Raw genomic sequence first — 12,956 nt, 5'->3', positions numbered from 1 at the left:
GGCAGGCGCCTGTAGTCCCAGCTGCTTGGGAGGCTGAGGCAGGAGACTCGCTTGAGCCCAGGAGTTGGAGGTTGCTGTGAGCGTGATGCCACAGCACTCTACCCAGGGGGATAGCTTGAGGCTCCGTTTCAAAAAGAAAAAAAAAAGAAAAAGAAGTATTAAAATGTGTAGATGAAACCAAATTCAGTCACAAAGTTGGACACTAAAGACAGCCACCAAATTATCCCCTTATTCCCAAGTTTATACCACTATCTTCTTTATCTCCTTCACAATGTTTAGTTACTTTGTTGAGTTTTTGTGGAATGACTTATCATCTGTCCTCCCTGACTAGACGATGACTGTCCAGTTCACTGAATCCTCAGAACCTACATACTTAGCATTACTGAATATTTGCTCCACGAATGAATGAGAATAAAACTATAATAAATGAAGAAAAGAAAGGCAGGATTAATCTTGAAAATATATGAAAAGCTGAATACAGAAAGGATGCTACATAGAGTTGGAATTCCTCCACACACAAGAAAAAAAGCAACTTAAAAAGGAAAACTGGAATAGTCTCCACCAAGGACCAAAGAAGGTCTAGTTTTCAATGAAAAAAGAATACAATTGAACTTAAGGAAAAAGTTTTTACCATATGAACTTCTTGAGAGCTATGACTATCTTACATATCTTTTAGTATCAGCAATAAATGTTTAGTGGATGAATAAATGAATTTATAAAACAGTCTCACGAGCTTAAACTCCTCGTAGGCATTTATAAACACAAGCGACCACCTATTTAACTTACATAATATACATACGTCAAGGATTATTATAAACTAATTTTTATAACCAAAATTACTGAATCCTACCATCCAAAAAAGTCATCTAGTATTGCTATCAATGGTCAAATCCCCTCTCTGGCTCCCCACTTAGTCTTTTAAAAACTTCTACCAAGGGTGGTGCCTGTGGCTCAAAGGAGTAAGGCGCCGGTCCTATACTCCAGAGATGGTGGGGTCAAACCTAAAGTTCTGCCTTTAATGAAACCCCAATTTATCTCTCCAGAGCTGTATCTACGTGGCCACATGGAAAAGTCTATTGCACAAGACAGAACCTACTCTCCAGTATGTAAGGCAGCCACCAGCAATCTCTATTCCTCCAGACTGCCAGCACAGCTCAAGGTCAAGTTCTGAACACCCATGACATCCTCTTCAGCCCAAATCCCAAGTTATCCATCTCTTGCTCAAGGTACCCATGGTCTGACCACTCTTAATTAGAATTGTTTTATTTAATCCAGGTCATCATCTCCCATGTGCTAAATGTCATTACTACATCTAGAGGTCACAACATTTTCCTTTCGATGGTTATGTTGACCTTTCTGTTCCCTGGTACCCTATAGTCTTATTCCAGTCACGTTCCTGCGCCCAATCCTGTGGGTTTCATGGCTTACCAGCACTCACATGCAGCCCCTCACCTTATTCCAGGTATAATTCATCTTGTTAGCAGCTATCACTTAGTCCTTCAAGAGATCTAATTCTGATGAACACGTCTTTAAATGTTCACCAATTAATTATGTTAAATAGAAAACTCTTCAAGAACCTCCATTCGGGCTGAGGACATTATCTTGGCTCCACTACATTCCATATTATAACTTTAAAGTAGAGGAAGGGGGGGCTTTAGTGGGTGCCCAACTCTACAACATCAAGCAAAAACTTCTGTGAGATTTAGTCCTTCTTAAACAAAAAGAGTTATCGAATGCCTGCCTCCTTTTTGAAGGATGCGTATTTATTTTGTATTTTATGTCTTACTCTCGTACTTGGGACTTTGTAAACCTAACCAAGGCCGCTGATCGTTTTGTGGGTTATCGTAGAAATGGTGAGTCATCAAGCACAATTTAAAAAGCACTGCTTCTTTAAAAAGGCTATGTCATTTTCTACGCGTGGCATTAAAATAGTCATTTCGTTTATAGCTGCCACTAAGTACCACTTTAGAATTAAGATTGCATCACATTTGAAGCAGCTGAACTTTAATTTATCATATTAATTTTCTTCCTTAAAACAGCTAATGGAAAGTTGTGTCGCGTTAATGAATGTCCTGGTAAGTTTGGTTTCTGACCATTTGTCATTATCGTGGGGTATGGCCCTAGATCAGTGCTTTCCCATCTTTTTCATTTCACGGCACACTTAAACCTATAGTTAAACTTCCATAGCACGCTTATATCAGGGTGACCCCCCCCCCAAAAAAAGTAAAAAAATAATTATATTTACTGTGCTTTGAAAATCTTTCAAAAATAATTTAATTAATGATCTTTAAAGATGTTCACAACACCCCTGAGATCCTCATATGGCACACTGGTTGAAAAATCACTGATAATACTGTTTTCTTCATACTTTGAGAACTAAGACTGCTGTGGTTTCAGACACCTGGAGAGGGGAGCGCACCTGCAATAGTCTTTTTTTTTTTCTTGCAGTTTTTGGCCAGGGCTGGGTTTGAACCCACCACCTCTGGCATATGAGGCAGCACCTTACTCCTTTGAGCCACAGGCACCGCCTGCAATAGTCTTATATACTTTATGTATAAACAAGTTTATAATGAGTAATATATCCATTTAACTTACATCTATGATCTTATAACATATTCTTTTTTTTTTTTTTTTTTGGTAGAGACAGAGTCTCACTTTATCGCCCTCAGTACTGAGTGCCGTGGCATCACACAGCTCACAGCAACCTCCAACTCCTGGGCTTAGGCAATTCTCTTGCCTCAGCCTCCCAAGTAGCTGGGACTACAGGTGCCTGCCACAACGCCCAGCTATTTTTTTGTTGCAGTTTAGCCGGGACCGGGTTTGAACCTGCCACCCTTGGTATAGGGGGCCAGCGCCCTACTCACTGAGCCATATATCTCACATACATGTACAAATTCATAAGATGCAAATGTTTAAGTTACAGTATATTTTATAAGTATTACATAGTTAAATGGAATTTTAATCTCATATAGAAGTCGCCTCTGGGGTGGCGCCTGTGGCTCAGTGAGTAGGGTGCTGGCCCCATATCCCGAAGGTGGCAGGTTCAAACTTGGCCCCAGCCAAACTGCAACAACAAAAAAAATAGCTGGGCATTGTGGGGAGACTGAGGCAAGAGAATCGCCTAAGCCCAGGAAGTAGAGGTTGCTGTGAGCTGTGATGCCATGGCAGTCTACCAAGGGCAACACAGTAAGACTCTGTCTCTGAAAAAAAAAAAAAAGTCATCTCTGACATCCTATATCAGGATCCTGTGGTGATGAAACACAGGCTCTCATAAACTTCTTTGGCTCAGATGCCTGAGAAGCCCAAATTTTTTCTGTGATCAGGGATCAATTAGCCGTATCCTGACATAGCCCTAATAAAGATCTCATCACTTTATGGCATAATCTGCTCCACTTTCAGAAACTTTCTTTACGATCTTTGTTTATGAAATCGTTAATAGAGAATAGCTAATAATACAGCCTCCTTAAAAAATCCACCCCTCTCTCTCTCTCTCTCCTTGATTCAGGAATTTCTTCCTTTCAGTCATTTTCTATAAGAAATTATTAACCTGGCTAACTTTATCACTTCAGATTGAATTTAAGCATCTGAGAATGTTTGTAAATTGATTCGAAGAGAATAGTTTGCTTTAATAGTTTGTCAAAAGCACGGGAGACATTTCATTAGAACCCAGAATATTTAATTCCAGACTTCATTTCATACTCTAAGTATACAATGCATCTGATACTATTTGAACACAGCGGAAGGTTAGCTATTTACACATCACACATACTGTTCAGTAGTTCTCTTTCTTGCCTCCCTTATTAGCAAGTTAACTCTGAGAATCACTAACAATAATAAACTGATGTATGCAAGGACAGTGACTAATTACGACAGTGGGAAACACTGCTAATTAAGCGTGCCTGCATAACTCTCTTGGTGGTGTCTCATACAGAGTAACACTGCTAACAATGTGAGTGGTAACGTCCTCTGACAAATACAAATGACAGATTCCAAAATACACAACCTGGATTATCTTTCATGTTCAATTCTACGCTCATGTATAGGTCCTTACACACTATAAACAGGTGATAAAAGTTGTGTCCTTCCAAAGAAACAAGGATGCAAATATCTGAAAATGTCCCCTTCCTAAGTATAAAAATAAGAATTATTTTGTTCTTCGTCCTTCATTGCATAACTGTTGCTTGTCACATATCAAGTGCTGTGCTGTAATTATCTGCTTTTTAAAGTAGCCTATATTATCAGCAAGTGGTTAGGTGACCAGATGTTGGCAGAAAAAAATAAAGGGCATATTAGTCATGGTCAGCCATGCAGAACCTCGCCATCATATATTTTTAGCCTCATGTTGCATAACAGAGATTAGCCTCCTGCCAAGTTGGTTACACAGTGGACGTTTAAAATCTGTAATAAGGAAGAACTTAAAGATGTTTGGCAAAGGATAATTGTGCTCAGTATTTCTCAAGAGTAATCTATTCTCAGACTATTGAAAAATCATCTAGGTATCTTCTACTTAAAAGTAACAAGATTCCTAGAGAAGAAGCAAATTGTTTAATAAGAAAAGGGTGGAAATGGTAGGAAAGCGATGGAATAGTGTGTGATTAAGAACTCACTATGTGTAGGGGTACAGGGCGCCGCTCCTGGGTGACGGGCCCAGCCACAATTTGGGCTTTACCTAACAAACGCAAACAATGTAACCTAATCGTTTACCTTCATATTCATCTGAAATTTAATTATGGAGCCAGGCTACTCATGTTTATAGGCTGGCTCTGCTGTGTCCTGTCTGTGTCACCTTGGACGAGTTACTTAACCTCTCTGTGCGTCTGTCCTACATTTCTAAAATGTGGGTACCTCACGGGGTTGCCGGGAGGATTAAGTAACATAAAGATATGTGAAGTACACAGAACAGCATCTGACACATAGTAGGCTGTGTGTTTACTTTTATTATTAACCGAAAACACGGCATGAAGAATATAAACTTTGTAAAAGGGGGCATCCCCTCAAAAAGGAAACCAATATAGTCAACAAAAGTCCATTTTGTGGGTATTTATTGAACACTCTCTGTGCTCCAGAGACTGCTGTTAAGCACAGGAGTAGAACAGGGGACAGAATAGATGTCCCTGCTCTTATGTAGCTGAGAGGGCCAACAGATAAACAGATAAACAAAATAACAACAACAAAAAAGATTGTACTATGAAAAAAATACAAAAATGAGTCAGAAAGAGAAGTAGCCTATTCTGAAATTCCGTTGAAGAAATCCAATAGATTGAATGCGTTAAGAACCCCTTACATGGTGATGTGTTGAAAAGAGAAGATTACCCCAAATATTTCTGGATTCAAAATGAGTTTACGTGAGGACAGTTCTGAAGTTCATCCCGAAATAGCCACTTGGACCTGACAGAGGTCCCTGTTGGTAGCCTGAGCTATTCTACATGAAAAACACAGTCCACAGACTGGGGGTGGGATGTTCGGGATCCACCCGTCTGACTGACAGAGCACACGCGTTTGGATCCCCAATCAATCATTATGTCTTTATGTGACTTTTAATGAGCCATCAAAATGTTCCCCACTTACGGATCCTGTGTTCCACCAGGGGACAGTTTAATATTTACCATAAGAATTTCATGCGGGTTCGAATCCCCAGCCCGGGCCCGCCAAACAACAATGATGGCTGCAACCAAAAAATGGCCAGGCGTTGTGGTGGGCGCCTGTGGTCCCAGCTACTTGGGAGGCTGAGGCAGGAGACTCGCTTGAGCCCAGGAGTTGGAGGTTGCTATGAGCTGTGATGCCATGGCACTCTACCCAGGGGGATAGCTTGAGGCTCCGTCTCAAAAAAAAAAAAAAAAAGAATTTCATCTATATAAGCTATCTAATAAGATTAACATTTGCTCTATAAATAGCATTGAATGAAAAACAGCATATAGCATGTCTGTTTCATTTTTTGAGATTTCACCGAGAACAACAGTGCATTACCCAACATTCACTCCATATTTAATTACCTTAGATTACAAAATCTTTTATGAAAATAATAAACAACATATATCAGGTGATATGTTCATCTATATAACAATTTGGGAAACCACACCTCACTCTGAAGCTGTGTAACTTCTCTCGCAAAAACACTGTCGATTGTGGCTGGCATTCGCTTATAGAGAGAGTTGGAAAGATCTGCCTTAATGGTGCCTTTATATTTTGCCTGGGAAGGGGGAAGAAAAGAAAATAAACATTCCTTTATATATGTATATAGATATATAGATTTTTTTTTTACCATGAATATAAAAAGAAACTTCCTTCAGAAACCGCATTGATTTAAAAATCCGCAGACCATTTTAATTTTAGATGCTGGAGCTGACAAACATATTCCAAAGAGATAGAAATAAATCCAATTTATCATGGAGAAAGCTGTAAATGAGATGTGCAGGAACATATTTTCTATTTTTCTATTCAAATCCAAGCAGTTTTCCAAATGCAAACCTATTCGTGGGTATTGACAGTTTCCTGTTGGATGAGGGAGCAAATAATGCGAGAACAATAAGACATTTGAGTTGTTCTAGGAAAGAGGAGCTGTGAGTACTTACTGTCCAGGTAAAAAGTGAAACAATCGCCAGCATTCCTGGATGGAAATCTTCTCGGCCTCTTCCTGTTACTGTGGGAGGTGGCAGTGCCTTTCTGTGTGTGTCACTTCCCACCCCGATCTCCAGTGTCTCTAAACCATCTCAGTCTTTACCGCAAAGACAAACACACATTGACCATTTCCTCTTGGGAAAATTCAGTTCAAGGGAACACAACAGACTGCCCACATCTGGCCCTGTAGTTAACTCCCTCGGGAAAAATATTCAATAATGAAGAACGTCAAGAATTTCTCTGCACAGGAGAATTAACAGAGCTCACACCAACAGGCAAAACCGTGTTCTTCCTTACTGTGGAGATGAGTCCCCCCTCCCCTCCCACTCTGAGCTAGATGTGAGTGTTGATTTATGAGCTCATATCCTGGGCCAACCTTCTCCTCCCACACTCTTTGGGTGCTTGGTACTTAATAGAAGAAAATGTGCTGATTTCCCTCAAAATTGTTTCACCTTTGCAGAAATAACACCTTGCTCTTTCTCCCGACATCATTTACGAAACACTAGAGGTCAGTCATTTACAACTCTTTCATTCATTTTCTTTTACCCATGGACCCCTTCTAAGTGATCTAGTCACAGACCACAGTAATGCCTCATCACAGAAATCATTGTTACCGCCGCGCTTGAAACATAACATGAACCGTACTCAGTCCTAAATGTTGTCAGAGAGACCACGTGATTTTTCAGCTGGGAAATGAATATATTTCCCCCTCTGTGGTTTCTTAATAGGTATCTCTGGTGAACCGAACTGTGTCCCCCTCAAAAATAGCTTATATTAACTTAAAACTGTTTATCCAAGACAGCTCACCTTTCATTGAAATCTGATAAATCTTGACTTATTTCCAAAACGATATTCAATAGTTTACTATGTCTGTTTGGAAAAAAAAAATAATGGAACTTCTAAAATTAACTATTTTCCCCAGGTTCTACTTACTGAATAAAAAATATTCCTTTTCAAGAGGATTTCAATATAAATAAGAAAGAGTCAAAATGCAGATTATATAATAAGACATATAAAGCATACATAGTAAAATGTATCAATTTACATGGATTCATTCACCTAGGATTAGATAATTAGACGATCATATACATATTACCCACATCCAGCAGTGCTTTTGAAAATATTATACTCCAATTCTAACGCACACACTTTTAATAAAAATAGAAAAAGTAAAACATAAGCCAGTTTGCGAGTGTTTGATATTCTTACCTCAGAAATAAAAGCGCCAATATTTTTTACGTGCTTTAGCATAGGCGTGTCAGTCACAAATGTACACTTGCCCTTAGATTTTTTGAATGCTTCTTTATAATGGATCTAAAAAAGAGAATAATTTACATAAGAAGAGAAAGGAGTAAAACAATTCTAATGGCCTGTTTTGAAGAGAGAATCAAGATGAGAAAGTCCATTTTCCAAAGTAAATACTCCGACGGGCAATAATCCTCAGAGCACGCCAAGTCAAATAAACAGATCTCCAGCTCAGAACTGCAAAGGTGACAGGGCCTGGGGAAGACAGGCTGCTCTACAGACTAGCAAGGTCCAGTTATCTTAAGAATCAACACCAGGGATGTGGGGCCGCTGAGGACGGGTTCTCTTTATCCAGTGTCAGCTTCAAACATGCGCCATGTCACTCCCATAAGCGTCCTAGCTTTTGTTACTTTTAAGCCACTGGCCTTCACAGTTAAGCCTATGGCTAAACAGAAACACAGCTGCCTTCCTCAAGGAAGAAAACAGTCACCCTGACAGATGTAATCAATTAAGAAGTGGCGGCAGAAATGCAACAAATAGAGATTACTATTAGTGTTATCATCAATACATGCTTGATTAGAGGAAGGGGCCTAAGTTGTGGCTACCATGGGCTTCTGTTACTAATTAATTCCTTCTGAATCATACTTATCCAATTTATGAGCTTCTCCCCCGCACCCCCTTTCTCTCCCCACCCCTGTCTTTCCTCTTCCCCTCCCTGAAACAAGAGCAGAACCTGCCCAGAAAGCTTGCCCCTGGTGGAGATCATTCCAGAATGTTCCCTGGCTGTGGACCAGCAGAACAGCAAGAGAAAGCCAGAGAGACCCTCCTGAGCATGTGCCTTCTCTCAGACTTACAAGGAAAATAATTTGCTTCCTTCACCTTGGGGAGTGGCCAGACTTGCTAATTACTCTGGGGGAATACCCCGCCTGGACATGTGAGCCCCAAAGAAGTCAGAAAACGTGGAGAAAGACCTAAAATGCAGTCCCACCGTCACTCTGATTGCTGCTCCGTCTGAAGCACTGGGGGGGCAAAACTACGGCCAGTTGAGAAGACGGAAGTAGTCTGCTAAAAGTTCCATCACCCTGTAATAAAGCCGTGTTTATCTACCCAAGACCATAAATACTCATGCAGGAAAAAGTCCCCCAGTTCAGATGACAAATTACATGGTCTCCTTAATTATAACCCAAAAGCGAAGTTAGACTGTGTATACTACTGAGTTCCCGGAGGGCACGACCAACATGGACATCACGTGGAGATTTTTTACCTTATGCAAACCTGACTTGAGGGGTGTTCCCTGAGCTAAGGTAGAACCACACATAGGAACAGATTCAATAAAATCATTTCAAAGTGCTCCATTTTGCTGCTGGGATTCTTACCTATCAGATGCCTGCCACGTTAAACCCTCGCTTTATTCATGAAATCAACGTGAGAACGTATTTATCTTATCCGAGCACTAAATTACTTTTTTTCCTTCTCAGAGATTAGCCATAATTTTAGGTTCCCGCAAATCACCCTCCTCCGTCGCTAGTAATTAAACTGTTAATGGCAGTATGATAAATAGTGGGCTATTTTGATCAGAAGGAGGGGGGAGAAAAAGTATCTCTGTTATATAATTAAGTGTGAGAGAAAATAATCTATCATCAGGCTTAAGTTTGAGTCATTATTTTTATCTTTACCACCATCTTTCCCTCATCACATCCACATTCTTCACCACCCGTGGTATGTGCTTATAGCTACAGCCTCCTGATAAAGTATGACATAAACAGAATGTTCAGGGCGGCAGGCCTGGATAAGGGTGAACTATTTACTTCCTCTGCTGGGCAGGCAAATAGTTCAGTCTGAATTGCAGACTCCATTTCTTTTGTAGGTCCTTCTTTTTTAAAAAGATAGGGACATTTGTGTCTTTAAATGTGCAATGTGTTTTAAAATGCTAAGATCATTTTCTTTTTTTTTTGCAGCTTTTGGCCAGAGCTGGGTTTGAACCCGCCACCTCCAGCATATGGGGCCCGGAGCCCTACTCCTTTGAGCCACAGGCACTGCCCGCTAAGATCATTTTCTTATGTCATTCATATCATCCAATTCATTATAAATTACTTGGCTGTGTGTGTGGGTACGATTTCTGAGAAACTGTATAATATGAATGACATAAGCCAATGATCTTAAATTGTATGTAAATAACATCACGGTCATAGCCTTCCTGTGCCAGGATAATAGGAAATGAGAGATGAAAGGGCTTTGCCTCCATCCACGCTGCAAACCTTAGGTAAAACAAAAATCCCTGAATAGATGGCTATTCCCTGTTACCAATCTTGTCCACGGTGGCACCATCCATTGGATAGATGGCTGAGCCGGTCCCTTCCCTCCCACTAACAGACCCCAAATGTACTCATATTCATGACAATAGTCAGGCCCCCAACTAGCCCAACCCCAAGGGACAAATTGTTCTAAACCAGGCACAGTCATGTTATTCTTTCTGGCTGGCGACTGGTGGTGAGTCACTGTGAAAGTCCTCTCTGCGGGGTTTCTAAGATGAAGGGAGAGGCTTTGCACAACCTTTTGACCCTTGGTCTTCTGAATGTTCCCTTCCCCAGTCACAGGGGGGCAGCAGCAATGATGTCACCAGAAGGCAATAAGCCACCGCACTATGACGGCACAGCAGAAGGAACACAGCCGGGGGGCTGGCGGGCTCTGATGGCACCCACAGTACTGAGACTGAACCACTAACCTCCAGAATAGACGTGGGGGGTGGGGGGGGTGGGAAGCTGCTGCATCACAGAGCTCCTGCTCTTATAGCCGTCTGAACTCAACCAATACACAACCCAACGTATTTTCAAACTGGAAAATTAAAAGGGCAAAGCTGATTGACTTTCTGAACATGACAACGCCCCATACATTTGCTTTCTCCTTCGACCTTACCCACTTGTCTCACAATGCCTCAACCATAATTAGGGTTCAATTAGTTCGGTGTTGCTTCCTCCTCTTGGCAAATTTCTTTCAACAAGTACAAGATTAGTTAATAGCCGGAACTGGATGACAGATGGGGAAATGCTTGAGAAAATTTCCATTTATATGCATTCTTAACTGAAAGGATTGAAAAATCTCTTCCCAGGTGAACTCATACCAGTTAAATTCAGTGAACCCTGCAAGGAAGAACTGTGGCTCCATCACTATTTGTTAACGGGGCGCTTGTAGACAAAGTCCTTCTCCCGGGTTCTCTGGAAATGCCCCAGCTTTCTCTGGAGGAGAACTATGGAATTTAATAGTTTCAGCATCTCAAGGGTTACCCACAACAAATGATGCTTGTTTGCCTGGAAAATGGTCTTCCTGCTGCCACGCAAATGAAGATCCTAAAAAGCTCCAAACCAAAACATTGAGTCAGAGGCTGCATGTCTGTAGACGTGGCCAGACTTGGTCTGCAGAAGGCTCTTTGTGTCTAATTTACAAGAAACTTTCTGAAGATTCCCTTTCGCCCAATGTTTTTTATAATTGAGCTGTCAGAAGGCTTCTAGATTCATGGTTCTGAATGCCCCATCGAGTGGATAAGTTTAATTGATTCAAGGAATTAATTAATTAGATATTTGACTAACAGGACCAAATACCAAACACAGTCCACGGGAGAAACAGAAAGTGTTCCACGGTTAATAGAAAAATAAAAGAGACTGCCGCAGAGGGTCAGGCGTCCTTTAAGATTGGGAAGTGAGTTACATACAGGGAAACCCTCCAATGTGGATAGAGCAAATGCAAAGCAGGAACTAGGGAGACAAAAAGAAAGAGAGAGACAGAAAGGAAAGAAGAAAGGAAGGAGGGGAGGGCAGGAGAGGGGAGGGGAGGGGAAGAAAAAAACAGGAAAATGCCTTCTACTGCTCCCCAAAGTGAAAACCTGACGTGTCCCTCTGTGGAGAATCTGAAACAGTGCGGGCCTCCCAGGACTGATGTCAAGGCCAATCTGACTTAACATTTCTTTCTATAAATTGTCTGGCACGGGGATGACACAGGCAAGCCCACAGGTCTGCTGATAGCCCCACACGGTCTCAGGGAGGGAAAGAACAAACAGAGCAAGTGGCAGAGATGAACCTCAGAAGCTCTCAAAGGGCCAAGCGGGAGGGCAGGAAACTACAGATTAGACTGCTCCCTGGTGAAGTCAAAACAACCCAAACTCCTATAAAAGATGATGGGCCCTAAAGTCCTAGCCACAGAAATCAGGACTGAAAGTGGCTCTGATGTTCTACAGAGTTTGATCTAACAGCTTTCTGCTGTCCCCATGTCCAAGGAATTTTAAATAGCATCACAAAGGGTGCTAGAAGCAAAATATAACATTATCCGACTCTACTCGTAATCCAGGCTGCCCGCATCAGGCCTGCTCTCAGTGCAGCTCTGGTGATTACGGTCCAAGGAGGACATCTAAAGGTTGGAAAAGACCCAGAGAGAAATAGAGTGATGAAGGCATCTAGAAAGGCTGCTCTGCGAAGAAAAATGCATAAAACCACCATTCTTATCTAAAAAAAATGAGAGAGTGGGGCATGACTACAGGTGACACGTGTGAACTGAGGCTCCCAGGGCCTATGGCACAGGCTTGCTGCAGCACAGAAAGAGACGTGCACAGGGATGGGCTGGCACACCTGGCGGAAGAAGGACATCATCAGGCAGATGCCATTTCAAGTCCCTAGCCATGGGACCTGCTCTATCTGCAGCCTACAAGGCTGCTTCTCTGAGCACCAGGATGGAGGACTCTGCAAAGTAGGACTTCAGATGCTCCTCTGGGGCAGGTGGATCATAAAACAAAACTAACAGACTTGAAGGTTCGTGTTTAAGTTTGAGGCCACAGGGAAATGGTGCCCTAAATTAAGTGAAGGTCACTGACAAATGGGCTCCATCGGCAATGGCAGACAGGCCTGGCGGGTACTCAGGTCTAACTGAGTGAACCCATTTTTATATCTCTTTTAGCTCTATGACTGATGCATTTTAGACAACCATCTGGCCATGCGGAAGATATAACAGGGATAAGAATTTCAAATATAAGTTCATCTGCTCCATATAAAAGAGCTGATGACATTGAGAAAGAATAAACAAGTTATCACTTACTAATACAACCT

At 41.5% G+C, this 12,956-nt stretch overlaps 1 protein-coding gene across 2 annotated transcripts in view; it reads right to left on the bottom strand.

The window, feature by feature from the left end:
- NEBL (nebulette) overlaps positions 1-12,956 on the bottom strand; it is a 357,606-nt gene that overhangs the window by 96,616 nt on the left and 248,034 nt on the right. The window contains exons 3-4 of one of the 2 annotated variants that reach the window (XM_003786766.2): positions 7,828-7,932; positions 6,080-6,190 (exon numbers count right to left, since the gene is read on the bottom strand). The exons of the other annotated variant lie outside the window; for it this stretch is intronic. Coding sequence (XP_003786814.1) covers positions 6,080-6,190; positions 7,828-7,932 — 216 coding nt within the window. The remainder of the gene's footprint in view (positions 1-6,079; positions 6,191-7,827; positions 7,933-12,956) is intronic. 2 annotated transcript variants of the gene reach the window in all.

This window comes from Otolemur garnettii, unplaced genomic scaffold (assembly GCF_000181295.1).
Source record: "Otolemur garnettii isolate 467f Iridium unplaced genomic scaffold, OtoGar3 scaffold00019, whole genome shotgun sequence".
NCBI lineage: Eukaryota > Metazoa > Chordata > Mammalia > Primates > Galagidae > Otolemur > Otolemur garnettii.
Note: the sequence above shows the minus strand (reverse complement) of the source record. Positions and strands in the feature narration are given on the sequence as shown.